Below are 27,958 nucleotides of genomic sequence, written 5' to 3'. Positions count from 1 at the left end.
GATCCCTCCCTAAACCAAAATCTAGTTTTTCAAAGGTGTTACTCCAGGTTGTTGGAAAATCATTAGGACATAAAAGAGTCTGCCCAGAGCTGTAAAAAACTCTTTAATTTAAACCCACCCTTTCCTGCAAAAGAGAGTTCAAGATCAATCCGGGCTATTCAAAGGAAGCAGCGAAATGTGTTGGAGGGAGACCTTCAAACGCACCGGGTGTCAGACTCGCCGCTGAGGCTGGGCAGTGGCTCGGTCCTGCAGGAACCGTTTCTATCCTAATGCCTTCCCCTCCCCACCCCACTGATCACAGAAGCAACCTGTCTGGCTGCCCCTTTGATAAATGGAAGGATGGATTCATCTGTATGTACAGCCCACCTCCTCCCGCCTTTTACGTGAAACAGATGCCCCAGCTGGGGCTGTTCTGCGAACAGATGTTTCCGCCCGGCGAACCACGGGGAGGCAGAGGATGCGCCGTGGCTGCAGAAGCACTACGTGCCATGGTCCCCCCCCCTCTCCCCCCCATCCCCGCCGGCCCCCCTGAGCTCGCATCAAGGACACGGACGACACGGGTTGCCCCCGGCCAGCACTTACCCTCTGTGCAGGGACATCGTGGCACGGCCCGGGGAACCCGGGAACGTGGTCGGCCGGGTCCTGCTGCTCCCCGCGCTGGGCTTCCTGTTGGCTGGCGGCCGGCGCCTTTTCCTGTCCCTTGTCCAGTTTGAAGAATTTGTCAAAAAAGCCGGCGTCCTTAGGCTTGGCGGGGGCCGCGCCCCCCGACTCAGGTGGCGGAGGCGCGGCGGGTGCGCAAGTGGCAGAGAAGCCGGCGGGTTGGGCGGGGGCCGCGCCAGGGGTTTTATCCGGGCCGAGGCCCTGCGCAGCTGCCAGTGGAAGGGCCGCCGTGTCACTCGGGCCTTTGTTCCCCGGGGCGCCGCCGGAGCTGGCGTCCAGCTTCCCTCGGGCGGCGGACGAGTCCGCGGCCCGGTCTTCGGTACGCCCTGGTACCGGCCGGGAGAGCGTCAAGAAGAAACGCGATTTCACAGCTGGGGCCTCGGCGCTGGCCTCCTTCCCAAGACTCTTTCCGTTGGCAGCCGCGACGGCGCTGCTGTCCGCGGTCTTGGGGGAAGAAGTGGCCGCACTGTCTTCCTTGACACTTATCCCCAGATCCACTGTAAACACAAACATCAACGGCGGTTATTCAGCCACGCGAGGGAAGCTCAAGGAGGGATAATGGACTGCAAACGTTTCCTGCACAAAGGCCACCATGCACACTGGGACCCTTGTTCTCCGGCCACCCTGCAGAGCAGAAGGTGGTTCTAGACGTCTCTGGACCCTACTCTTCTCGAGAGAGAGGAGCAGACGGGTCGTGAGGAGGAAGGCCAATTATCGGAAACCACGCACCAGGTGCTGCATGTGTGATGTTTGTATTAATTATCTTTGCAGGAGTCCCATCACGAACCAAGTGTCAGGAATTCAATTTGGGAGCTTGGGGTCTGCGTTGGAGCAAGGTCTCTCAGCCTTGGGACTCTCGGCATTTGGGTGGGATCCTTCTCTGGTTGGGGGCCCCCTCTGGTGCATTGTAAGGGTGTTTATCAGCACCCCTGGTCTCGACCCACCAGGTGCCAGCAGCACCCCCAAACTGTGGCAACCAAAAATGTCACCAGACATTGCCACATGTCCCCTGGGAGGCAAAAGTGACTCACATTTGAGAACCGCTGAGTGAGAACATCTGTGAATCCAAGTTATTCACCTGTTTAGTGCCTCAGTTGTCTGGTAAAGCAAGGCACTTCGTTGGGAAGATTACAAGAGTTACTATCCTTCTTGCCCTCGCTGGCGTAGCTCAGTGGATTGAGCACGGGCTGCGAACCAAAGCATCACAGGTTCGATTCCCAGTCAGGGCACATGCCTGGGTTGCAGGCCACGGCCCCCAGCAACCACACATTGATGTTTCTCTCTCTCTTTCTCCCTCCCTTCCCTCTCTAAAAATAAATAAATAACATCTTTTTAAAAAAAGAGTTACTATTCTTAGAGCACATGGAACAGTGCCTGGGATATAATCAGGGTCCGGTCCGTGTCCCCACTGCTAGCTATCGGCGTTACTCGTGAATGGGGAGATGGATAGCCCCCGGAGAGGCTGGGCTGGCCCCACCAACTGCCCAGGAAGCTGGGACGTAGCAGAGTCTGGGTGCAGTTAGAAATCTGTTGAGAATATGAAAGATTTAAAAAGGAGAGGCTCAGAAAGTTTCTGTTGTGAAGGCTGGAAGGACAGATGGACACACAAGAAGGCAAATGAGCCCCCGGGCCCGCCTGGAATCAGAGGCAGACTGTGTGCTGCCCGAGACCGTGCCTTCTGCGAGGGGACCCCGCTCCCAGCCCTCACCTGTCGTGCTGTGTCCCCTGCACGGACCTAATTCCACTGCCTTCTGCTCTGGGTCCCTTTTATAAAGCAGAGCGATATTCGGGGGGGGCGGAAAAGAAGACATGCCACCCATTTTGGAACCACGGTGAAAGATCAAGATTTTTTCTGCTGAAAAATTGCGTGACCTCGGCCCGGTCACTGAACATTTTTTGAATTTCCTCAGAGGAAAAATGGGAATAATAGGTAGCTCCCTTGCAGGGTTGTCGCGACGTTCAGAGGAGAACACTCTTGCCCAGGACCGGCACACTGCCGTTTCCACCGTGGGCTGTGAGAGGGGACAGGAACTGGGATTGCTTTTAAGGGTTCTCCCACGCCTTTGCCAGCAGTGCATTCTGCTTTCTACGCTGTGGACGGCTACTTCCTCAGGTCTTTGTGCGGGAAGACAGAGAGAAAGGGGGGGGATGGAGGTTTCTGTGGGTCTGCCCATACTGTTCATTAGTTGGAGTGAAAAATACACACACACACACACACACACACACACACACATATCCATCCATTAGCGATTGTTTTGGCCAAACTCTAGTATCTCCAGTGTCCAGAGTCAGGGGTAAATAAACATGGAGAGACAGGGAGAGAGGGAGAGAGAGAGAGGGAGAGCGAGCGCAAGCAGGAGAGAGCTGGACTCTGCTGCAGAGCGGCCGTCTCCCCGTCCAGCACTGAGGAGCAGCGAAGAAACAGGCCTGGGGCACCGGGGCTTCCCCATAAACTCGGACCCCAAGGCAAGCACCCTGCAGGAACCCTGACTGTGTCCTCTAGGTCTTCTTCACCTTTATTCTGTGGTCCAGGGATCCATAGTCACGGTAAATACTATTCCCCAGGAGGACGGGAGGGAAGGGGCAGGGGGAAGGCGGGAGTAAGAAGCGGGTAGATGAAGGCGTCAGGGTGCCCAGTCGGCGGGCAAAGTGTCCGAGTGAATATGAATGAACTGTGGGGCTGGTCCAGGCCAGGGGAAGAGGAAACAGTCGACAAAAATGGAGAGACTACGATTCAGAACAGGGAAGGGTTTTTTGCAAAATGCCAAGAGCATCAGCGGATCTTTTCCCTCTTTTTCTTACTCTCTGGCGAGAGAGCAAAGGAACAGGGTACACGAGAGAGTTACAGCCAAGGCAAACGTCTCTGAAACAAAATCTTCCCATGCACAGATTTGTTTAAAAAGTGCCAACATATTGCTCTGATGAAGGGTCCATTTCTTATACATCCTGGTATCTAGGTAAGTCTTTGATGCATTTTGAGGTTATAACGGGTACCAACCATAGTTCTTGGCATCAGAGAATGGGCAAAGTGTTTTTGATAACCTGTGAGACCCCGGAGTTCTTAGATGGGATACTCCAAGACACCGAAGCTCTGCCTCCACCCCCGAACTTGGGTCCTTGGAAAATGCTCCCCTCCAGGGGGCACACGGCCTGAGCAAGACTGACAAGGAGAAATCCTGTCACTTTCGCTGAACCCCTTAGAACAGAGTTTTGTTCTGTGTGCCTGGGGTGGCAGACAAGGAGAGAGGGTGGCGGTGGCCATCCCTGTTGGGAATGCTTGCCTGAGAATCAGCACAGATGAAAGCAGGGCCAAAAGATCGGGGCGCAGGTGCTCGATGATAGCATCTGTGCACCTGAATCCAGCTTTGCCTGAAGCTGACGGACTTTACCATTATAGGGCCAACAGTCTTTTTTTTTTTTTTTTTAACCACCTCGTGTATGCCGGTTTAAATTATGTACACACTCAGCGACCTGGAGAGGATTTCAGGGACTAGGTCAGTCCCAGCTTCACTAGTCAGTTAAGAGCAATCATTCCTCGCCTTGAGAAGCTGTCGCTGGGCTCTTCAAGTCTGTCTCAGAGGCACTGAGTACGAGAGGAAGACAGGGAAAGAGAATGAAATGGGAGGAAGTGAGTCGCAAGGAGCTGGAGAGACGTAAGGAACACCCACCGATCCTTCGTCTTCTCTGTAAGAGTGAAGGAAAAATCCACGTGGGGAAAAGAGATGACAGTCACTTGAGATCTTAGACATTAAACATAAGTGTGTCCTAAAGCATAAGCTTACACTTCTACACTCACACATCCAGCGTGTGTGCGTGAGCAGGCAGAACACACGTTGGAATCACATTGGTTTTACACTCTTGCAAGGACGGGGGGAGCTGACGTACCTCGCTTATGTTCTTCTGGAAAGAAGAAAAGGTTCTTTCCAGAGGCCCAGAACCCAGCTTTCAGCTCCTGTGAGAAAGCTTCAGAGACGTTCATCCCGAGCCTGGTTTCAATAAAAGCGTTTCTCGCAAAGCAGACAAACAGATGATGTACCAAAGAGCTCACCTCTCCGTGAAAAACAACGTGTCAGAGTTTGAGGAAGATCAAAGGAATCGGCTAACTGCAAAGGACAGCGCCAGGGTGGTTAGGAGAGTTGAACATTTCCATCTCTTTCTTGCAGGAAAGATACCTTGGACTGGGTGTGTGATCTCTTCATAAAGAAAGACCTGAGACTGAGAACTTATTTCCAGGGGCAGCTCAGCCTGATGGTTAAAGAACTTAGACTGTGGTTCCGACGGGTCTCTTGACTCACGTATGAAATATGTGACCTTGTCAAGTGACTTCATATCTCTGTGTCTCATCTGAATTACAAAACAAGCAAGAAAATAACAGTGCCTTCTTCCAAGGGTGACCGTGAGGGTTCAAGGACATTATTTCTGGTAAGGTGCCTAACACCGCAGCTGGCGTGTGGTGGGTATTCAGCAAACATCCGTTGCTCTGTTGTATTTCCGTTATTACTAGAATGACTAGTTTACATTCCTAAATACCACTCACAAAACAAGGGATCATTCCAATGGTTGAACCTACCAATTCGAGTGCTCTGGAAAGACTTTTAAAAGTGGAAATGACAGGAGTTAACTTATCCTCAGAAGTATAAGAGTCTGGGCCAGAGAAGTTTCAAGAATGCTTATGATTTTTAAGGACCACGTATTCTTAGTCAAAGCAAACTGCTTCATCAGAGTTCTAACTATTTATTTAAAAACACATACATATGCAGTTTGTATTACAATACTCAGAACTTCTTTTTTTTTTAAGATTTTATTTATTTATTTTTTTAGAGAGGGAAGTGAGGGAGAAAGAGAGACAGAAAGAAACATCAATGTGCGGTTGCTGGGGGCCATGGCCTGCAACCCAGGCATGTACCCTGACTGGGAATCGAACCTGTGACACTTTGGTTCACAGCCCGCGCTCAATCCACTGAGCTATGCCAGCCAGGCAATATTCAGAACTTCCAAGGCAGGATTATTTCTCTTTTTTTCATGTGCCAAAGCTAACATTTTCACCCAGTACAGTTGTACGAACAGTACCCAGAATCCATGGGGGCTGCCCACGGGCCGAACGTTGCGATAAGCGCTATGTGTGACCAGGAGCATCCGATTCAGCTGTCGTGGCAAATCTGCACATTAGACACTGTCATTTCTCCCGTTTCACAGGTGGGGAACCTGGGGCTCCGGGAAGTCAAGTCACGTGTCTAACGCCATCCAGCTCATCAGTGGTGGAGTCAGGATTTGAACCGTGTTTACCCCATCACAAAGCCCAGACTCCTACCATGTTACAGAAGCAGCAAGAACAGGAGAGAGGGAGGGAGGAAAAGTGAATGAAGTAGACACTGTTTGGTTAATAGAATTAGATAAAAAACAAGCAACTACACATGGAGGAAAATCCTGTGGTTTCTCACATCTGGAAAATGTAAGTGATTTTTTTTGTTTTAAATAAAAATTTAATCATGCCATTTCTCTGCATACAACTATCCAAATAAAGCTTCAATGCAGACAAATCAAGTCCAAAGTCTACCACGGGCCACGACTCATCCCGTGTTCCTCCTCCCACCTGTTGATGCACCAACCCAGTTCCCACCTGAAGCCCTTTGCCCCAGTTCTCTCCCTACCTGGTCCTGCCTCCCGGATCTTCCCACGATGACCTTGCTGTCCTTCCGGCCTCAGGCCAGGCCTCCCTGAGCACCGTCTCGGAAGGAGCCCACCACTCCCCCCATCCCCTCTTTGGGTCTGCAGAGCACCCCCTAGTCTCGGATGTCCTCTCACTAACCTGTGGTTTACTCGTTCCCTCCCCCCTGGAACGGGAGCCCCCAGGGGGTAGAGGCTGAGTCTGTTGTATTTTCAGCTGTGCCCCCAGCAGTGACTGGCATGCAGAATAGGATGAAGTCTGGGAGCTTGATGACAAGCCCTCGGCCAGCACGAGTGTCCCGGTGGCAAGAATGGCAACCCTTGTTTTATAACAGGGGTGGCAGAGACGCAGTCCCGAGCCTGCTGAGAAACCGCGATCCGAATCCTCGCCGTTCCCAGGGCTAAAGAGGGAGGCAGACACTGTCATCGTGACCGTATTCACATGTGAAATGGCCACGGGTGAAGACGACCCATCCCCCACTCTGATCCATCTCCCTGCCTCGGCGACTCCATCCCGCACGTCAGTATCCCGACGGATCGGGATGAAGGATAAGTCGAGTGGAAGCGAACGCACGTTAATCGCAAACAGAAACCGCACGTCTCGCCGAAGATTCAGGCGTTTGTGGAGTCGGGGGAAGGGACGGCTGGCATCACGCCTGTGGCTTTCGTTGGACCAGGATCAAAGGGCTCGCCAAGGAGAAGGGAAAGTGGGGGACAGTGCACTCAGATCTTCAAGAGAGAGTCGTGTTTGACTATCTAAGGGTGACGGCAGGCCCTTGGGGGAAACTGACCTCAGACAGTTTTGCAGAAATGACCCTTTCGCTGTCACACTGTGGGAGTCAAATGACACTTCAGACCACAGGTGGCTCTCTGTGTTGTGCTCATGCATTTGTTGGTTTAAAGGTCTGCAAACAAGCACCCACGGGGCAGGTACTTACGGCTGGGGGGGAGGGTAGTTCTGAAGATTTCACTGGGTGATCAGATGTCATGCTTTCCATTTACATATTAAAAAGTTAGGAACTCTTTGCCAAAACGTTCTAACACGGATTTGAAACGTTCTAAACGTTCTGAAAGGAACGGGTTTGGGGGGCACGGGGAAAGACTTCTCACCTAGGAGCTTGATACAATGTGTCTACATGTTCAGTGATGAAAAGTTTGGGCTCAGATGCAATGTGGGCCGAAGGTAACTGCTCGGCCTGTGTTCTTGCAAAAGCATCCTCTGAGGTCACCGGTGATTGTCAAGTATGCTAGTGACATGCTCTGTCCTCACTCTCTTCCTCACCCACGTATTTCTGATCAGTCACATGCTACAAAAATCTACAACATGCAAACGTAATTCAAACACAACCCGAGCCTTTGCTCCAACACAGGCAAATCTTGTCACTCACATTAGATGTTTGATGTTAGATATTTTCCCCCCCTCACGTCGACAAACACACATTTAACATGTGTTTACTACCCAAGACCATTCATCTCTTAACCCTTTTCTTTCCCAGTCTCTACCCTTCACCCCCCCTGCCATATAACTAACTAATATTGTCAACCCAGCGTCGCTTATCAAAGAGTTCACGGTCATCAAAACACAGGCGGGCATTCCGGATACACGTACAGAGGTTGTCTGTATCCTTGTTGGGTTTTTATAAAAATTGGATCATGTTAGACATAGTTTTCGATTGCTCTTATGTGTCATTTCCAAGGGTTGAATGTTTGTGTCCACATGTTGCATTTTAACCCTCCTTGTGGTGTGAGGGGATGGGGGCCTCTGGCTGGTGCTTGGATCACGAGGGTGGAGCCCTCAGGGAAGGGATTGGTGCCCTTAGAAGAGAGACCCAGGGAGCTAGTTCGCCCCTTCCCGCACACGAGGACACAGTGAAAAGACAACTGTGAATCAGGGAGAGGGTCTTTCCTAGACACCAGGTGTGCTGGCTCCTTGGGCATCCCAGCCTCCGGAATGGGAGGAAATCCGTGCTTGTTGCTGAAGCCCCTGCCGCAGGGTGACCCGCATCAAATAAGACCACCAGAGCAGTCCCACCTGGTCAGCGCCTCCAAATCTGCCTCACGTTTTAGTGGCTGCATACTATTTCTTAGGATGGATATACCAACAGATATTTAACTCGTTGCCTAATCAATAAGTATTCTGATCATTTCTAATTTAAAAAAAAATTTCCACGACAAACAATGCTGGATACACTTTGACGTTCAAAAATCCTAAATTAGCACTTTATGTCTGTACGATGGAGGCTCAGGTATACGATGGCTACACCAGGGGTGTCCATGCTTTTGGCGTCTCTGGGCCACATGGGAAGAGGAAGAGTTGTCTGGGCTGCACGTTAAATGTACAAGCACTAACAGAAACTGATGGGCAAAAAAAGAAAAAGTTCTGTGCATAATTTTCTTGATATCCGCCACCACAGATAAGCAAAAAACTTCTCTCATAATAACCCTAATTATGCACCAGCCCTTTTGATAATCTTTTAAAAATCATTGAACAGGTCCCGAGTTTGCGATCACTAGTATGGAAAATGTACCTGTCCAAGTAGTAAAACTAAGTCATGTTTTAAGTAAATTCACGATTTCCTGCTGGGCCGCATTCACAGCCCTCCTGAGCCGCCTGTGGCCTGTGGGCCTCGGGGAGGACACCGCTGTGCTATGCAGTTTTAAAAAGTAAACATTGTCGGATTACTTTCCAAAAAAAAAGCTCTAGAAATTCACATTTCCAGCAAAAATTTGATGGGGTGTCTCTCTCTCTGCCTCTCTCACCCCCAGGGACGGCAGGGGCACGAGGCAGGGAGGGCACTGATCAGACACACGGCATCGAACACCTTCCCACAGGGAGGGCCGCACCTCAGCTGCGAGAGCCCCGAGGGTGAGCGCGGCAGCTGGGAGAGAGGCCAGGTCCCGCGCAGGCCACGTGGACCCCTGTTAAGGAGGAGGATGGTTAGGCTGGAACTCTGGGGCCCGGAGAACAGCTGGCCAGGAAGTAGGAGGCGGCAGGGGGCTCGGGACAGAAGGATGGGAAAAGCAACTGAATCGAGAAGACACTACATTCTCCAGGGTGGACAGACAATGGCCAATGGGCACAGGAAAGGATGCCCAGCATCAGCGGTCATCGGGGACGGCAATCAAACCACAACACGAAACCAGTCCCCACCCGCCAGGAAGGCCGCAGCCCGAAAGGGGGACGACCACCGGTGTCGGTGACAATGCGGAGAAATGGGAACTCTCGCACGTTGCTGGTGGGCAGGCTGAACGGTGCGGTTACTTTGGAAAGCGGTCCAGCAATTCCCCAAAAGGGTGAAACACAGACTTAGTTTACAATCCAGTATTTCCATGCCTAGCTGCATAGCCAAGAGATTAAAAACCTATATCCACATCAAAACTTGTACATAAATAAGTGTTCAAGCTGCATCATCCATCACAGCCCCCAGATGGGAACAACCCCCATGCTCATCAGCCGATGAGTGGATGAACAGAATGTGGCAATGCACACAGTGGAGTATTACTCAGCCACGAAAAAGAAGTCCCGCCACCTGCTGCGATGTGGACCAACCTCGAAAACATGTTGCCAAGTGAAAGAATCCAGACACAAAAGGCCACAGATTGCGTGTTCTGTCTTTGTACAGAAATGTCCTGAACAGGCAAATCTGTAGACACGGAAAGTAGGTTCGAGGTTGCCGGGAGGTGGAGGCACGGGGATCGGGGGTGACTGCTTAAGGGACTGCTTTTTCGGGTGAGGAGAACGTTCTGGAATGAGACCATGGGGAGTGCCGCCTGCCTCGTGAATATACTAACGAGCCCTGAACCGTCTACTTGACAAAGGTGAGTTTTTCAGAACGTGAATTGTATCTCCATTTGGAAAAGGAAGCTACGTACACAAATATGAACACGGCAGGGGTGGGGGGCGGGGACAAGGAGCACTGGGCGTGAACAAGCCGTCCACAGAACCACAGCTGGGTTTTCAGCGTTTAAAACGGTGGCCAACCTCATAAGTAGTAACACACCAGCAAAATAAAATGACAGCGAGGCGAGGCTCCCCGCGTGTCAAAGTGGCCAACCCGGCGAGGTTTGGTGACTCCCATCCGTGGGAGGGGCCTGAAGAGCAGTGCGCGTGTCTCTCTGCTGGGAGCGGGAGGATACTTGAGCGGCACGTGTCAGCATTTAAGACTCCGCACACGCTGGGCGCTCTAACCTCTCCTTCTGGGCCGTTGCCCGGCAAGTATCACTCCGCGGAGGCAGGCTGTTTGCGGGGGGAGTGTTATTGCGGGAACAGCCTAACCTCTGGCCCCTGGGGACCTGGGCGAGTCAGCGATCATTCGTCCACACGATCAAGTGCGCCACGGGCATGGACACCCCCGAGACAGCCAGGGAGCGACCGAAAGAGCTACAGCCAACTGTCTGCACAGCTGCCCCCGTGTTTTTTAAAAATGATGTTGAGCCCTGGCTGGCGCAGCTCAGTGGGTTGAGCGCGGGCTGCGAACCAAAGCATCGCAGGTTCGATTCCCAGTCAGGGCACATGCCTGGGTTGCAGGCCACAGCCCCCAGCAACCGCACATTGATGTTTCTCTCTCTCTCTCTCTTTCTCCCTCCCCTCCCTCTCTAAAAATAAATACATAAATTCTTTAAAAAAGTGATGTCAAGAGGTTGAGGAGAGGATTTGAGAACACCCACGCTTGGGACACCTCTGGCCACAAGGCACTTGTCCCTAAGGAAGGAAATTTGGGGGCGAGGTGGCGGGGGTGGCGGCGGGAGGGGGCAGTCAGAGTCCCGGCAGTGACGTTTTTCCCTGCCGTTCATTATGTCTCTGGATGTATGAAGTCTCACCCCCGCCCACGTCACTTAAAAATGTACAAACAATGAAAAGAAAACATGAAGGAGGGGAGTAGAAATGGGGCCTGGGGTTTGAGGAATGTTTGACCCACTTCCCGCCTCCCCTGGGGCTGGCCCCACGGCGGTGACAGCTCTGCCGCTGAAGAGCCCGCAGCTCCGCTCGGAAGGGCTGGGGCCCAGCCGGCTCCGCATCCTGGCGGGGACACCCCGCACGCCTCGGGGACACCTCCAGAGCCTGATCCTCTCTCGGCAAACTCAGGGACTTGAATGTGTAAGTCTCTGGGAGTCCATGTGCCTCTCAGCGTTGATTTTACAAAGAACTCACGGTTCAACCCCGCGGGCAGCTGACTGGTTTAAGAGGGGAAAAGAGAGCTGGGAAGGGGACAGGGCCACGGGTGCCCTGCCGCCCAAGCGGTCCCTCCCTGTGGGGACGTGCAGGAGCACCTTACGGAGGGCAGGATGCCCGGAGGGCCCAGAACCCCGCCAGCACACCTGGAGCTGACCACACACGCAGGGGCGCCAAATGCATTGTCACCGGGGGCCATATCAGCCTCGTGGCTGCCTTCAAAAGGCCAGATGTCATCTTAGGACTGTGTACATGTAACTGCTCTTTAACTAGGGGCAAGGACCTCGCGCTGCTGCCGCTGGGTAGAAACAAGGTGCCGGGCCGATAAAGCAAGGTGGAGGGCCGGGTTCGGTCCTCAGGCCTTGTGTGTGCCGTCCGTGGGCTACAGGATTCACATGTCTAATGCTCCACGCTGTGATAACCTGGCGTGATGATGATGATGATGGTTAAAACCCACCGCGTTAAGACATGTGAGGTAATAAAAATACTTCACAACATCCGAGGTCGGCCTCTGTGAGATCTGTGAGCGGCCGGCTTGGTGTCTGGCCCACGGGGTGTTTGCATTGTATTTGAATTGGGAAATGTCATCTGAAACTCCTAACATCGGGCTTTCCTGGAAATATCCTCTCATCTGCTGAGGGATGCCCCCCCCCCACCGCCAGGGCTGAGCAGATCCTTCTAGGCGGGGAGGGACTCCAGTTATCCCTATGCCCCGCAGAGCCTCCCGCCGGGTCCCTGGTGCAGGATAATACTGAGGTGAGAACCGCCCCCAGCATTTCTAATTCGGGGGGATGCAGGCTGGGACCCCCACATCTGCAGGTCTAATAGTCCCAGGAGATGGGACGCTGCTGGTCCAGGGTCACTCTGAGGGTCACGGACACACGTCCCAGCCCTGGTGGCTGCGGATGGAGCCGGACTCCGCTTCCACGTTAAGCTGCAGAGCGGGGAACTTCACCTAGCCTGTCTGACTCTGAGAGTGGCTCCTCTTTTGCTTTCATCCTGGCTGCCGCAAGTCTGCACCCTCGTGCGCTGGCTCACGTATCAGCAGAGGGGAGAGCAGCTGAGAGTTGAGTGGAACCCCCTTGGAAGACGAAGCCCCAACCCCCAGGACCCGAGGCCTCGTTAGCAGACGGTCACGGAGTGATGAGGTCCGTCAGCGTGAGCCTCATCCCGGTGTGTCTGTGCCCGTATCACAGGGGCCGTTTGGGCTCAGGGACGGACGCAGGGAAGGAAGACACCATGGGTGCGGGGATGCAGAGGGCCCTCTGGAAGCCGAGGGACGCCAGAGGCCACCAGAAGCTTGGACAGAGGCGGGGAACAGACTCCGCCCCCACCCCACCGTCGTCCTCAGAAGCCACCGACCCTGCCGCCCCTTGATCTCGGCCTTCTGGCCTCCGGCACTGCGAGACGATAAATGTCTGTTGCTTCAGCCGCCCTGACGGTGACACTTCGTCCGGGCAGTCCCAGGGCACTGAGACGGCTGTTTCCAAGGGGAGCCCGTGGCTTCCACCCTTCCGTTTCATCCCGCCACAAACAAGACCCGCAGTCCCGTCCCCAAGGGAGTGCCGGGCGACACTGACCTTCGTCGTAGAGTTGAACGGTGTGGGTGGACACCATCGCCGGCCTCCCGTTTTGAACACAGTTCCTCCTCGCCGCCTCCTGGAATGGAACACGGGCCGGTGTCACTCACGTCTTCGGGGGGGAGGGAAACCAGAAGGACTCAAGGCCACAGGGGTGCCGGCCCCCAATTAAACTTAACTTAAAGGCTCTGTTTCTGGAAACGCCCCAGCGTTCTGCCAGAGAGACTCCCTCCCACCCAAGGACTGGGTTTCTGGGACCGTGACAGTACCCCCCAGTCTGCCCCACGTCCCAGGAGCCCCACAGGCTCCGGCGCGACGGGCCCCGGTGTGCGGATGGAGCGCCCAGGTTATCCGGGGCACCTGTCCAATCAGCGGACAACGATAATGTAGCACGTGGACGCCGAAACCTGTGGGGGACACCCTGCCCCGCTGTCCGCACACACACGTGGGCACAGCCCCTGGCCAGACCCTCAGTCGACAAACCCGCCCGACACAGGAAGCCCTTTCTGCTCCGCCCCCCACCCCCCAGCCCGCCCCCCCCACCCCCCCACCCCCCACCCCCCACCCCCCCCACCCCCTGCATCTCCCCGGGCGGCCTCTTTGCAACTGGAGGCCACCGACCTGATACTCTTCCTCTTCTGTCATTTATCACAGATTAAAAAAAGATTTTAGGTATGTTTGTGTGTGCATGCAAACCCACATACATATATACACACATTCACATGGAAAGAAAAACGTCAAGAGAGCCTATGTTATATAATGTCATTTAAGTCACAGAATCATCTTGGGGGTGGCCAACCTTTTTTGCTGTCTCTGTGCCACAGTGGGAGAAGAAGAACAGTAGTCTTGGGCCACACATTAAATACATCGTGACACATAATCACAAAAACGTCTCATGATGTTTTAAGTACATTTACGATTTTGTGTTTGGGGGTGTCCAGCCCACAGGCCACAGGCTGGACACCCCCAGTTCTGAACTATACCTCTAGTAGTTGACATGAGTTAAATATTGATTTTATGCTAAGTACCTTGCATGTTGTATCTTACACTGCTAATTCTGTGAGTAGTATAATACGTGTTAATAAGTGCACAGAAAAATAAAAACTAAAAGACCACATAGCAGCCTTCTGAAGGTGGGGACCTCCTGGGGGACACAAAAGACTTTTCCTTCCTTTATATTGTTCTAGTGGTTTTCATTGTTTCAAATAAGCCGGTGTTCTTGGGTTTATCACGAACTCTACCAGGAAATCATGAAACCTAAACATCAAACCCATGCGGCCACCACGCCCTGAGGTTACCACTGGCTTTCCTGGGCCGATGCGTGGTCTGCAGAGTTGGTTTATTTGGCTCCCAGAGTTTTTAAAAAGTATTTTAGAATCAGTTGCCACTGTTTAAAAAGCAGGAGATTTTATCAACGCTGGTTTCCAACTCCTGGTGAAAATAAGGGTCTGGGACTCTCTTGATAGAATGCTTGGCCAGAGCCAGCAGGCTTTGAGGGGCCCCCCCTCCCCGTCCTTCATCCCCCCTGCTGCTTCACCCCCTTTTGTGACTGCCGGGCCCTGGAGGACAGGGGCTCCGTGACCTGGAATCACCTGGGGTGCCTGAGAAACCCCTGAGGCCTGGGCCCATACCCAGAGGTCAAGTTTAGGTTGGTTTTGGTGGCTAGCTGTCAGGAGTCTGAAAGGCATCCTGGGTAATTCCAGTACGCAGTCAGGTTTGACAGCTGCTGGGAGTGTTCGGCCCATTCCTCCAAACCCAGCCTTCTGTCATGGGCAGGAAGTCCCTCTACCACATGGGCAACATATATTAGTTCGGGGTATTAGCTTCCTCACATAGGGATTCCACCTTTCACTGTGTCCCAAGTCTTAAGCCGAATTGATCTCAGAGACACGGCTGGTAGAAATTTAGGCTTCCTGCTAGCTGGTCACCCCAGGAGAAGCATCGGGGTGTCCCTGACCTCAGGCTTCCACAGCAGTCTCCCCAGAGAAGAACTCCTAGACTAGGAGTCTGCCCCCGGGGGCTGCACACGCCACAGGGGAGGGGTTCCGCCTGCGTGGAAACCCGCCCCGGCTCCCCCACGCCGATATAACTGGTCCGGGGGCCGCTCCGGTTCCCAGGTGATTCCGATGGGCAGCCCGGGCTGTGAACTGCTTGCTGATCGGAGCCTGGGCCTCACATCCTCGGCCGCCGACACGTGGGGCCAGACCACTCTCTGGGGTGGGGCCGTTCCGTGCATCGTAGGGTGTTTACCAACGCCCTGGGCCTTGGCCCGCCTAGACCAGCAGCATGACCTGAGTTGGGACAGCCAGCAATGTCCCCGGACACCGCCAAGGGTCCCCTAGTGGGGACGGACACAATCACTCACAGCGGAGAACCACTGGGCCAAACCCGCCTGGCAGCGGGTACCCGGTCGGCTCCACAGGAGCCATCTTGGAGGTCCCTAAAGACACAGGGTCCCTCGGCTCCCAGCCCAGCCTTTTCTGACTCAGCGCATCTCTGGTGGGGCCGCGAGCCTGCATTTCCCCTGAGCTCCATGGGGGACTCTGGAGGTCCGACCAGGCGGCATGGTGCAGTGCTCGTGAACTCTAAGCCCGGAGCGAGACGACTTGGGCTTGAACCCTCTCTCTGCCCCTCATCACTGTGTGTCCTTGGGTGAGTTAGTTAGCCTCTCTGTGCCTCACAGGAGTCCCATGCACTCAATGAAGGAACGAGTGCGAAGTTAGATGGTATGCAGCTCATACTAAAATAACATGCATTTGTTAAATAAAAGCAGCACAAGCCCTGGGAAGATGGGGTCTATGGGATAAGCCCTGAGCAGGGACAAGCCCCGAGCAGGCCATGTATTGGGCTGGCATCCCCGACTCTGTCTAGTCGCAGCTAACGATCCAGGGACCGCCACCACCCTACCTTGTAAGTGTCTGTTTCCGAATCATTCTCTTGGTCGTCAGCTCTTTGTGGAACACTCAGCTGGTTGCCCATCGCTCCTGCAATAGAGATAAAAAGGGAGAGGGAGAGAAATTAAAACTCATCATAAACAGAAGCCTAACTGCTGTCTGGGAGGCTAAGGGACAGGGGCCTGATGAGTCACTGTGGTGCGTTATCACAGCAGCTTCTATTTACCTTGGTGGGGGGCGGGTGAGAAGTGTTAGACCATCATTCAACAAAGTCAAAGTCAAACATAGCCCTGATGTTCAAGTGCATGTCATTGCTGGGGTAAATATTTATCATCAGGAATAGTGTACTCCACGTAGAAAACATTTTCTTCCTCCTCAGTCACAGCTTTTGTACCAAGGAGATTTTATGGTGGAGATAATTAAAATAATACTTACAATTTTTAGCATGTGCTGGTCTTCACATTACATTAGGGCCCCTGTCCAGTCCCATCATAGCACTGGTATTTTTTTTATAGCACTCAGCACTACTTGTAATTATGTATTTACTTGGCTATATTTTTACTCACTCATTGATTCAACGGATATATACTGAGCACAGCCCTGGCTGGTGTAGCTCAGTGGATTGAGCGCAGGCTGCAAACCAAAGTGTCACAGGTTCGATTCCCAGTCAGGGCACATGCCTGGGTTGCAGGTCATAATCCCCAGCAACCGCACATTGATGTTTCTCTCTCTCTCTTTCTCCCTCCCTTCCCTCTCTAAAAGTAAATAAATAAAATCTTTTAAAAAAATAGATATATACTGAGCACCAACTCTGCACCTTGCGCTGTGCCAGGCACTGGGGCTACAGCTGGGAATTAAAGAGGTGAGGCCCCCTGACCTCACAGAGCTGCAACTGGGGCCGGGGCTGTGGCTGAACAAACAATACACAAACAGACAAGAAGTCCACAAACCAGGCCGTTCCCAGGGATCGGGCAGCACGGTGCAGTGCTCATGAACTCTAAGCCCGGAGCAAGACGGCTTGGACTTGAACCTTTTCTCTGCCCCTCATCACTGTGTGTCCTTGGGTGAGTTAATTAGCCTCTCTGTGCCTCACAGGAGTCCCATGCACTCAGTGAAGGCATGAGTGCAAAGTTAGATGGTGTGCAGCTCATAATAAAGAACATGTGTTTGTTAAATGAAAGACATAGGGTGAAATACTACAAATAAAAGTAAGTTGGTAGCACACCAAGAAGGGGCCGTGGTAGAGGGTGGTTCTGGAGTCAGGTAACAATGGACCCAAACCTGGAGGGCAAAACAGAACATTTAACTCCTGTCTCCTATCCTGCATAAATCGGAAGCGCTGTGCCGGCAGGGCCGTCTGTCGGTCTCCTGTTCTCAGCTCTGCGTTCACATTTATCGGGGGCTGACCATCCCTCGCTGGTCGACGGGAGGGGCGCATCACCGATAACTGCCCCTCCCCCGGCGTGCCCCGGGCCAGGCCAGCCCATGTACATCCTCACTAAGCCTGTCGTAATCATAAATGTTATAATCCTAACAGTCAGCAATGACTTAGCATGCTCTCCCTGCGGGATCCATTTCCAAGTGCATTGCCTGGGTCTTCTCGTTCGGCCCGACGGCACCTGTGAGCTAGGTGTCACCGTCATCTGGTTCTAGGGATGAGGAGGCTGAGTTGCGGGAGGTTCCATTACTTCCCAAAGGCCGCCCAGGGGACGACGGCAGAGGCGACGGCGGAACTCAGGCTGCTGTGCTCCCAACGGCTGGGATGTTCTGCGTAGGATTGCCTCCCGCGGAAGGAGGGCGTCGAGTCTCCGAAACCGCCCCCAGGACACGTATCCAACGCGTGGCTGAGCGAGGATGTGGCCCAGAGTCCCCGTGGTCCCCAAACTGGAGCTCTTCCAGCCACCCTGAGGCCTGCTGCCTTGCTCCCTAAACATTTCCACTTCACACACACGCCAAGGATTCCAGTGGAGTTCCCATCTCCAAGCACCTGGCCGCTGGCTCGCCTGCTCCGGTGGTTTCAGAATAAAAGCCAGGACTTTTGATTTCCGGCTGAAAGCAGCGAGTGCATGCCCAAGGGTTCCCATGGGGCCCTCGCCCCGCCCCCCGGTTTGAGTTTTTATGCCCCAGTAATTGACACGTTGAGTAATCAGAAATCACCGAGGTCGAAGAGAGTCATAAATCTCACCACTTGCATCTCACCAAATCCCACCACTCGAGGGAGGTGGGTAGATAACAGAATCTGGGGATCTCACTCGTGTTCTAATCACAGCATGGGATACAGCTGTGCAATGCCGAAACCTACAGGACACTATTTTTTCTCTTTGTAAAACCCATGAGGGCACACTCCCGATACCTCATCACTTTGTCTATCACTGGGACATTATGAATGTCGTGTTGACGCCTCACACCAGGGTCAGCGGATGACAGCGGGGGGAACAAAGTCAGCCTGCAGCCTGCTTTGGTACAGCCAGCGAGCTGAGCGTGGGTTTTACATCTATAAGCGGTTGGAAAAGTATCAGGGGAATCATGGGTTGCAACTCATCATAATGATACGCAATCACGTGTTGGTGTCACTGGGAAATGGCCAGGCCCATGTATTTGTGTATCACGCTACAAGGACAGAGCTGGGCGGTCACAGCAGAGACTGTAAGGCCTGCAGAGTCTAAGATGTGCACTGTCTGGGCCTTCCCAGAAAGCCTGTCAACCCTGCTCGAGATCACTGCGGGGAATATGTATCCGTTTTGCAAATGAGGGGGCTGAGGCAGCTGAGAAATTCTATGTTTTGCATAGTGAGACTGACCAAGAGTTGAACCTACTGTGTATAAAAATAATGACAATAACAACTCTAACAACCACATTAATGATAAAATAGTAACAACAGCTAATTTGGTAAGTGCTTACCATGGGTTGAGACACTGTCCTAAGAGCCTTACTTATAGTAAACTAATTCACTCCTTCCTGCAAATCAATAAGACAGTGGTGTCATCACTCCAGTTTTACAGATGGGAAAACTGAGGCTCACAGGTTAAATGTGTTGACCAAGGCCACACACGCACCGGACTATGTCTCCATCTAAATCCAGCTTTTTGCCCAATGCAGAATTATTTGCCAGGGGGTTTGCATGCTTTTTAAGCTTCTATTAGTCAGTTTAAACTCAACCCAAGTTGGAGGCCACTTTCAGTAGAAATGTTTGAGATTGTGAAAAATCTCCGGGCAGGAGAGAAACTCTGTCACCCACAGAGCTGGGGCTACACGGTCCTGTCAGTGCACATTTTCAGTAGCCTCTCTGTACTTTAAGGCCAAGTGGCCAGAGAGGAAGAGAAGGCACTTGAACGTCTTTGGGATGTTGCAAAAGCTCCTTCCGCCCTTCCTTCAAACTTTGTGAAGAGCGGGAATCTATACGGCACAAAGACAAAAGTTGACTGCCACCTACTGGCCAATGTCGGTATCCGCAGAAATGAATACATGCAGCCTACAAGGTGAGGTCGAAATGTCTGGGGAGGAGGGCAAAGGAAAGGAAGGCTTTGCCATTAAACCTTCACAATGAAAACGTCAGTTAACAGTTTAGCCAATAAAAGTTGGCAATGGAATGCCAGTCTTTTAATGCCCCAAAGACAGTACAACGAATAAAACAAGAGTATTAACCACCTCCAAGGTGTGGGAGGAGCTGGCCTCGTGCCAGCCCAGCGCTGACCGCTCTAGGCAGAGAGAGCAGTGTAGCGTGCAGGGTGAGCATGTGGGCTCCGGAGACGAACCCCGAGTTTGGAATCCCTGCTCGGCTGCATACTGAGTCCGTGACCCTCGCCGGGCCTCAGTTTCCTAATCTGTAAAATGGGGGTCATCACAGCACCCCACCCCCGCTTCAGAGGTTGTTGTGAGAATTATACAAACTGGTGCATGCACGGTGCCCGGGACAGCGCCTGGCACACGATGAGCACCGTGTAATGTTAGCCGTGGCTAGGGTTGCCCTCGTTATTATTGGTTATTTTCAGGCAGAGCTCCCCCTGCCCAGAGTTGCCTGAGAGTGAGAATCAACGGAGAAAGCCACCAGCACTTCTGACTCTCACCGAAAAGCCAGCCTGGGGCCCGGCATCTGTAGTTGCAGCCGGCGCACAGGGGGTTTGCCTGACCAGGCGTGTGCGGGGAATACCGTGGTGGCCGTCCCCTGTCCCAGGAACGGGGGCGTTCTGGGGGGCAGGATCTTCATGTGAAAAGTAGGAGCGTCCGGGGCACACCTGGATGAGCTGACCGCCCCATCACTGACCGCTCAAGCACTGTGTGAGGTGAGCACTCCTTCCATCCCCATTGAACAGATGAGCAAACTGAGGCTCAAAGAGCTGTGGGCCGTAATTCCTGTGGCCTTTTCTCTAGCCTCCAATTGGGGAAACATAAATCGGGTAGGGGTTTTAACTCCAGAAAAACATATTCATGCGAAAGTGCTGGCTTTTGTTTAGAAAAAGACCAGCTTTGAAGGTAATGTCAAAATGCCCTTTTGCTCGGGAGCGGGTGGTGCTCCTTGTTTTGATTTGAACACCATGCCTGACATTAGACACGAGCGGCCATATGGCGGAGGGATTTGGTTTTGAAACTGAACTCGTGTTTGAGGGTCTAGCTTTATGAGAACGCAGAGTAAATCTTTTGCTGGGTGGGGGGCATTCAGATGAGAAAGTCCCTTTATTTCTCCACTTCCCGGCTGTGTCCGAAGGCCAGTCCTCAAACTGGGCCACACTTCAGAATCGCCAGTGGAGATTCAACGCCCTACGCGGAGGCTCCAGCCAGGCCCGGTTCCGTCAGACTCTCCGTGGCTGGGGCCCGGGCATCGGTATATTTGCAAGCTCTCTAGGTGATTTCCATGACAGCCGACGATTTCGGGGTGAGTGCGTGCCCCACCCCCGCTGGGGATCTCTTGGGCGCCGCCTTCTCTGACGCAGGGGATGAGGCTGGGGATTCCCAGGTGCAGGCGGGGCAACGCAGGACCAATCACAGCCAGCCTGGGCGTCTGAACACGTTCCGACCCCCTTCAGGGCGCTCCCTGGAGGACCCTCCGTCTTGTGAGCCTGCAGAAATCGGGACACACCTCCTGGGCCTGCGGCTTCCCGTTCCTGAGAACGAGTGTGCAAGCGTGCGGGCACGCGGGCTCCCGGGCATCCTCACTTTTCTGGGTGGCTGTGATAAGTGAGGATGCGGGGCAGTGGCGGGGGTGCGGGGTAAGGCGGGACGGCGGAAGGGCAGACCCCGGAGCGCTCACCTTCGCTTCCTCCAAGAAAGAGCTACAGATTGGGACCGGCCTCCGTGAGCCCTCGGAGAGCACTGTCTTTGTGGGAAACGCCATATTCATGTGGCCGGCAGCGTTAAACACCGCCGAGCAGGTCTTTTGCGGGCCGTGCCCTTCCGATGTGCGTGCATTCACTTCTCCGGGCCTTGCAGGCGCCCCCTGGGTTAGAGGCTGCTGTTTGGTGAGACACTGAGGCACAGAGAGGTTGTGCACCAACCCAACAGGCCTCACACACCACAGTGTGGCGGGGAAGGTTCAGTGAGGTGAGCACGCGTGGGCAGCAGGGAAGCCCCCACGTGGCCGTGGGGTATGTGCGTGGGTGTATTACAGACAGAGCTCTCTGCACTTCCTCATCTTCAAGTGCTCTCTCCAGAAATGTGCTGCTCTCGGTTTCGGACTCACAGCGACTCGCCAGCAGTGTTTTTCGAACTGGGGGCAATTTCGTCCCCCGCCTCCCCGCCCTGGGGACATTTAGAAATATCTGGAGACATTTTTGGTGGTCACCACTACTGGCATCTATCGGGTAGAGCCCAGAGATGCGGCTGAACATCCCATAATGCACAGGACAGCCCTGCAGCAGAAAACGACCCGGGCCCCCGAAATGTCCCTAGTGCCCAGGTGGAGGGACCCCGCTCCAGGGGCTGGACTTAGAGATTTTCTCCTCACACGACGGCCCCGTGTCCCCTAGGGGACCCACGTTTCTGAAGAGCCGGTTACAGAGCCAGTGCACCAGTCCACAGTGGCGAGACTGGAAACCCTCTGGCCAGCGGGCAGACCCTGGTTTGAAGCAGCTGGGGCGGAGGCCTCCACTCCCGGCCGGTACAGTGAGGGGCGGCGAGGGGCCCATCACAGATCCACCCCCATCCGTCTGTTGTGGAGGTGACAGGGGTGCAGTCCCCGTGGCGTGCGGCCCAGTGGCCCTGTTACACCAGCCACTGGTGTTCACGGTGCCTCGTTTTGGCGACAGGAGAACAAGAAACCCGCCTCCTGGGAACCCATCAAACACCCAACCTGAGCCCAGTGGCCCCAGAGGAAGGGCAGTCGGTCTGCAGCCGTGGCAGCGAAACGACTGCCCAGCGGAAGGGGGAGGTCCTCGAAGGGTGGGATGGTGGCAGAATTAGTCACCGAGTAAACAGAAACACCTCGGATCCCTGCGGTGGCATGTAGGCAAACGGGGAGTCCGGCTCACCACCCAGCTGTGGGCGGTGCCAACACGGCCCAGCTGGCACGCCCAGCAGAACACGCCCTCTGCCCCCTACTCCAAAGGCAAGGTCAGGGTGAGTGAGGAGAACAGACCTGCTCTGCCAGGTCCCCTGGCCCTGCGTCTCTCTGCACAGTGCTGGGACACGGTAGATACCATGAGGGCTGCGGGGTGTAGTGGTGCCGGCTGCCTCCTCCTCAAGGGGGCGCATGAGACTGACCTCCAGGCCCCCTGTGCAGTCCCCCAGCCCCCCACCCCCCACCCCTATCCCCAGTCCTGCTGTGGGACTGCCTGGGCCCAGGGGAAGGGGTGCCTTCATCAAAATCAAGCTGTTTCAGAATACTTGGTAATTGACGTCTTGCTGTTGGAACACTCCATTATGTTTGCATACGAGGCTGATGTTCCCAGAAAGGCTTAGAGCTCACACTGTCTCATTCTTACTGCGGCCCCGGACACCTTCAGGTGAATGACAGCCGGCAACATTACCGAGGGCTTGCTCTGAGCCGGGTGGGGCCGGGATCAGGGGAGGCAAGAGAGGTTCCCCGGGTGCAAAAGGCAAACGGGTGGCCTCTCGGGCTGAACTGGCACTGGACAGGGAGTGTCTCCTTGCAAAAGCCCCCTGGGGTGCCAGGCTCGCTTCGCCCTCGTCCTGGCCCTGGGGCCAGACACTCCTCCCACTGTCTGCATTTTCCTACCCCAGCTTGTCACTCCCCCATTGCACAGATAGAGAAACCGAGGCCGCGGCACCATCCCTGGAATGCAACCTGCCGGAGGGCACACAGTGAGCCCTCCGTTCACATCCGGCCATTAGGTGCAGCCGCCGTCCCCAGACTGGAAAGCGGTGAAGAGGCAGAGGGAGAGATGGACCCGTTTCCCTGCGACTCAGGCGCTCAAATCCTGAACCGCTTCCGGCCCAGCTCTGGTGAGAGGCAGAGAAGCTGCTGACACAGTGACAGACAGGCAGCAGTTTGACACTGGAGCAGGACAGCCGAGCCTGCAGGGACTGGGGTCCCCGGGCCCCCCAAGGCTTTCCCATCATCTCCCCTGCATCTCCTGCCGTCAGAAACCAGCCTCCACCAGCGGGTGCTCTCAGCAGTCCGTTGCTCTCCCAAAGGGTGTGCCTTTTTCCTAGAAAGATCACCTCTCCCGAGTTTCAGAACTCTTGGGAAAAAAGATCTTCCTTGGTGTGTGACATTGGCTGGCTGACCCACTCCTTTTAAACTGAACACTCCTTAGGGTGTGTAGGGTGTCTACCCCCCCCCGCCCCCTGGCCGGGAGCCAGCACCGTCTTAGTCGGGTGCGGTGGAGGGTGGGGTACCCCCTGGTGCAAAATGGAAGGGGGAGCCAGGAAGCTCAGCCATCAAGGTGAACACTTCATTTTAACACAACCTTTCCCAACACCACACAAATGCTGTTCCCGATCCTCTCGTTACGTGACACGTTATTTTGTTCATCATAGATCTCTTGGCATTGGTTCAACCAATTTTACATATTGCCTGAAGATACCATTTATTCCGATGACCGAGTTTTGTTTGGTCACCTCTTGAATTCTGTGCCGGAGGGGAGCGCTCCTGCTACTGGAGCCCCGGCCTTGACTGGAGGCCAAGTCCTCGGCCTGCTTTCTCTGAGACCCGGGAGGCGCCCCTACCCCCCCCCCCGCCGCCCCGTCTTCCTAATTGTAAAGTGGAGATGACGATAAAACAGTAGCACAGAGAGCAGCTGACACTGGTCACACCCATAGGCATTCGTGTGCATTGGTCGCCTGGGCGCTCACGAACTTCACTCGGATCCCTGCACTATTGTCACACCCATTTCACGGATCGGGAAGCCGGAGCCCCGGGGGCAGCCTCCCTCTCGTCAGAGGACCCTTCCAGGCAGAACGCTCAGTGTCTGCGGTCGTGCAGCTGGGTTTGAGCCCGGTGCTGCTGCACAGCGTAGTCCAGAACACACTGGAAACTTTCTTCTCCCGGCCTGACTCGCCCCCGGCCCCGCCCATCTCAGACGATGCCCCCAGGTGCCCCCACAGTCAGCTTTACCAGGGGGCGTCCTTATCCTGGCGGTGTTCCCCCAACTGAATCTCTTACCCACCATCTGATGGTTCCCCCCAAGTTGTATGCTTCCAATGACCTTCACCGGCTCCATACAAACAGGAGCCGTTTTCGTTGCTTTGCCCCTGACGCTGCCCACCCTGCCCCTTCATCCTCTCGCTGCCTTCCCAGGGGGGCTCACAGAAGGTGAGACTGAGGCCCACGTGCCCGAGGCCACCCAGGGAGTCGGTGGCAGAGCTGGGGCCACACACCCCTCTCTGTCCCCCAGCCCCTGTGTCTCACCGCTGGCCCCAGATCACAAACCCTCCTGCCGTGCTTGGAGGAGCTGGAAGAGGTTACCTGTTGCGCCTCTGGGGGGGGTGTCTTTGGTCCCCTTGTGTCACTTGGAGCTGCTCCGGTGCAGGGCACCTTGTCTCCAGCTGGCACTACCAGCGGCCGACTGAGCCCGGGTGCCCTGCCCTCTGCTTCCTCATCCGGAGCCTGCTGGCTGGGCACACACGGGGCAGGCAAACACCCGCCTGGGTGGGGCTGCCTGTCCCCTGCCCGCCCCGGGGAAGCAGCTTCTCCTGCTGGCTGTCCCTGTTTCCCCGTGACACACCACCCAGCTGATTTCTCTCACGCTCTCGCCTCCCTGGCGCTCCAAGCAGCCTGTCTAGCGCCCCCTCCCCCACCGCAGCCGCTGGGGTGGACCCGGGTGGCTAGCCCCCTTCCGCAGGAACCACGCGTCCGGGTCACCGCAGGGAAAACACGTTCTGTAAGGTTTTACAGTTCCGCCTGCCTTTCACCTTCATTTATTCCAGAATACCAGCTCCACCACCACCCAACCAAACCACCTACTTGGAAGGAAATTGCATGTCACCCACTGCACGGCCCCCACTCACGTAAACATCACTCCCCAAGGGCTGGGGATGCTGGCAAGCAGGTAAACTAAGTGGGGCTCATCGCCCTGGAGACAGGGCATGGCACTGGAAAGGGCATTCTTTCCCTCTGCACACTGGAAGGTCAGGGCAGGCTGTTTAATTTATTCATTCCAGCAAGGGTATTTGTTCCAGAGTTTCACAAGGACATATGCAAAACAGTCTGAGAGCACAGATTAAAAATATAGCTAAAGGAGATAGAAAAACAGGAGTGGGTACGTCCACGGGGCCAGGATTATTAAAAATGTGCATGGTGATTTACAGGCTTGTTATGAAGCTATGGCTTTGAGCTTCCTAACAGCCAGTGCAAAAAGGGAAACATGGCAAATTATACTGTGCAGTGTTCTTCAGAAACCACTTAGGAGAAATGCAAACTAGTAATTATTGTGGCTTTATTTATTAACATGCTCATCCAAGCATCCATACCAGGCTATTTGAATACCAGGTGAGTGCCAGGCTATAAATAGGCCGCAGCTCAGAGAGGTGGGTGCAGAGGCCCTACCCCCACCCTCCCTGGGCTCACGGGGTCCTGCAAATAAGCAGAGAGCCACAGAGTGTGACCCTCGGTAGCAAACAAAAGCCAGGGCTGCTGAGACAGAGAAGGCCCCTTTCGGAAGGCGGCACGGAAGGGACAAACATAGTATTTAAATACACACCGAATTCACCGTGGGACGCACCATAATGAGGGCTGTAAACCTGGTTCCAGCTCAGTGCTGTAGCTTTAGGTCTGGAATGCAATCAAGCCCATTATTAGGCAGCTGTCGCGCACGCACGCACGCACGCGGCTAACAGGAGCAGAGAGGCAGTGGGGCCTGCAGGCTGGAGAGTGGGGGCTCTGGCCCTGGGTCCAGACCCAGGCTCTAACCACCCGCTGTGTGACTGCCACCAGCCGCATTACCTCCCCAAGTCTCCGTCAACCTCCACCCGCCACCCCCCACCTCGACTGTGAGCACCTTTGTGTTTAGTTCGCGCTTCTGTTCCTATCCCCGACTCCCAGCGGCCTGCAGGCCGGGCTGGCCAGGTCCCCGCCGCAGAGGAAGCAGGTGCTCGGCGGGCCGTCCCTGATGGGACTGGCTCGCTCTGCGTCACCTGCGACGGCAAGCCCCACCCGGACGGCGCTTCACTCTTGGCAACGCTCTCTGCGCCCATCCCTCTCAGGCGCATGCACGCTGCGATGAGAGCTTTCGCGCCCATTTTACAGAGGAGGGGGAGGAGGGGTGGGGATCAGAGTGGCTTGGGCTGTCAGAGTGTCGTTCATACGATTCGGGCAGGGCGCCTAGTGGCCTGTAGACCCTCGTCAAGTGTTGACTCAATAGTAGCGGCAGAGGCAGGGCCGGTGACGTCATGTGCAAGACCTTGTGCAAAAAGGCGAGCCCCTTGTTGTAAGAGCCAGAAAAAGTCCTACTAAAGGCACTAAGATATGTCTAAAGATTTTCCCTTTCTTCCCCGGTCTCTCTCTCCCTCTCTCCCTCTCTTGCCTGTCATGACTTCTATTCGCTATTCAAAGTCACTCTAAGGGAGGAAAAACGAAAACTTCGAGTTACTAGTGGGTGCCGTGGGTGAGGCCCCGGAAGGCTGAACTTCGCGGCGGACGCTGCGCTTCCCGGCGCCCACACAGCCGCTCCCCGAGCGGAGGGGTCCGGTCGTTAGGTGGGGTCCGCCGTCACATCTCCTGACTCCGTTTGCCTCTCAGTCTCCGGGCTTCCCGGCCTCCGCCCCTCTTCAAATATTGACGAACCGATGGGGCTGGCAGCCGCTTTATCAACCTGCTTTCCTGGAATCGGGACCGGAGCTGCTGGCTCTGCCCGAAAGACTCCTCGAAGATCTGAAGTCTCTCCAGACCCTTCTCCAGGCCTCCCTCGGCCCCCCGCACCCCCGCACCCCCGAGCCGGCCAGCCTCGCAGACAGTCCTGCCTCCCACACACGGCCCCCCACTCCCTCTGCTTTGGATCAGCGAGCCAGCGGCGAGCACGACCCAGACATTCGTTGCAGGGTGGCCGAGCGTGCCCACCCTGCTCTGGCTGAGACGGCACATCCGGACGCACCTTTCCCGTGTCGCACGCGCCGTCACTTAGCACTTTTCACACCGCCTTCTTGTACACTGCAACGCGCTCCTTACTATAATCCTCGGGCGTGAGGAGTCTCTGCTTAGGTGAGAGGAAGTAGAGGCTCAGAGAAGACCAATGTCTTGCCCCAAATCAGTCCACGGCCTGGTGCTGAGTCCATCTCTCGAGGCTAACCCCAGGCTGGCCCGGCCGTGGTTAGGAGCCTGGGCTCTGGCGTCAGGCAGTCTGAGACACAATCTTGAGGCTGTGTGACCTGGGGCGGGTGGCTTGCCCTTTCTGTGCTTCGGTTTTATCATCTGTCAAAACGGAGATGCCGGCAGTCATGGAGTCTTTGTGGGAATTCAATGAGATGATTCACAGCAACTCCTTCGCTCAGTGCCCGGCACAGAGCATGGTTAATCGAGTGGCAGCCACCACGGGGAGAGGTGGGGCTTCCGCGCCCACCATCTGACTCCCGGCTGCGCTCCTCACAGCGTT

The 27,958-nt window shown here is 54.7% G+C and overlaps 1 protein-coding gene across 7 annotated transcripts in view; it reads right to left on the bottom strand.

The window, feature by feature from the left end:
- BCAS1 (brain enriched myelin associated protein 1) overlaps positions 1 to 25,129 on the bottom strand; it is a 78,624-nt gene extending 53,495 nt beyond the window's left edge. Inside the window, exons 1-4 of one of the 7 annotated variants that reach the window (XM_045832734.1) lie at positions 24,838 to 25,129; positions 15,988 to 16,064; positions 13,081 to 13,159; positions 583 to 1,157 (exon numbers count right to left, since the gene is read on the bottom strand). In XM_045832734.1, coding sequence (XP_045688690.1) covers positions 583 to 1,157; positions 13,081 to 13,159; positions 15,988 to 16,059 — 726 coding nt within the window. In that variant the 5' untranslated portion in view covers positions 16,060 to 16,064; positions 24,838 to 25,129. The remainder of the gene's footprint in view (positions 1 to 582; positions 1,158 to 13,080; positions 13,160 to 15,987; positions 16,065 to 24,837) is intronic. The other 6 variants (XM_045832735.1, XM_045832733.1, XM_045832731.1 and 3 more) reach the window with 6 other exon arrangements.
- Positions 25,130 to 27,958: the final 2,829 nt, after the last annotated feature.

Source organism: Phyllostomus hastatus, unplaced genomic scaffold, assembly GCF_019186645.2.
Source record: "Phyllostomus hastatus isolate PE091 unplaced genomic scaffold, TTU_PhHast_1.1 phas_contig_17, whole genome shotgun sequence".
Lineage (NCBI taxonomy): Eukaryota > Metazoa > Chordata > Mammalia > Chiroptera > Phyllostomidae > Phyllostomus > Phyllostomus hastatus.
This window is presented reverse-complemented; position numbering and strand designations above follow the sequence as displayed.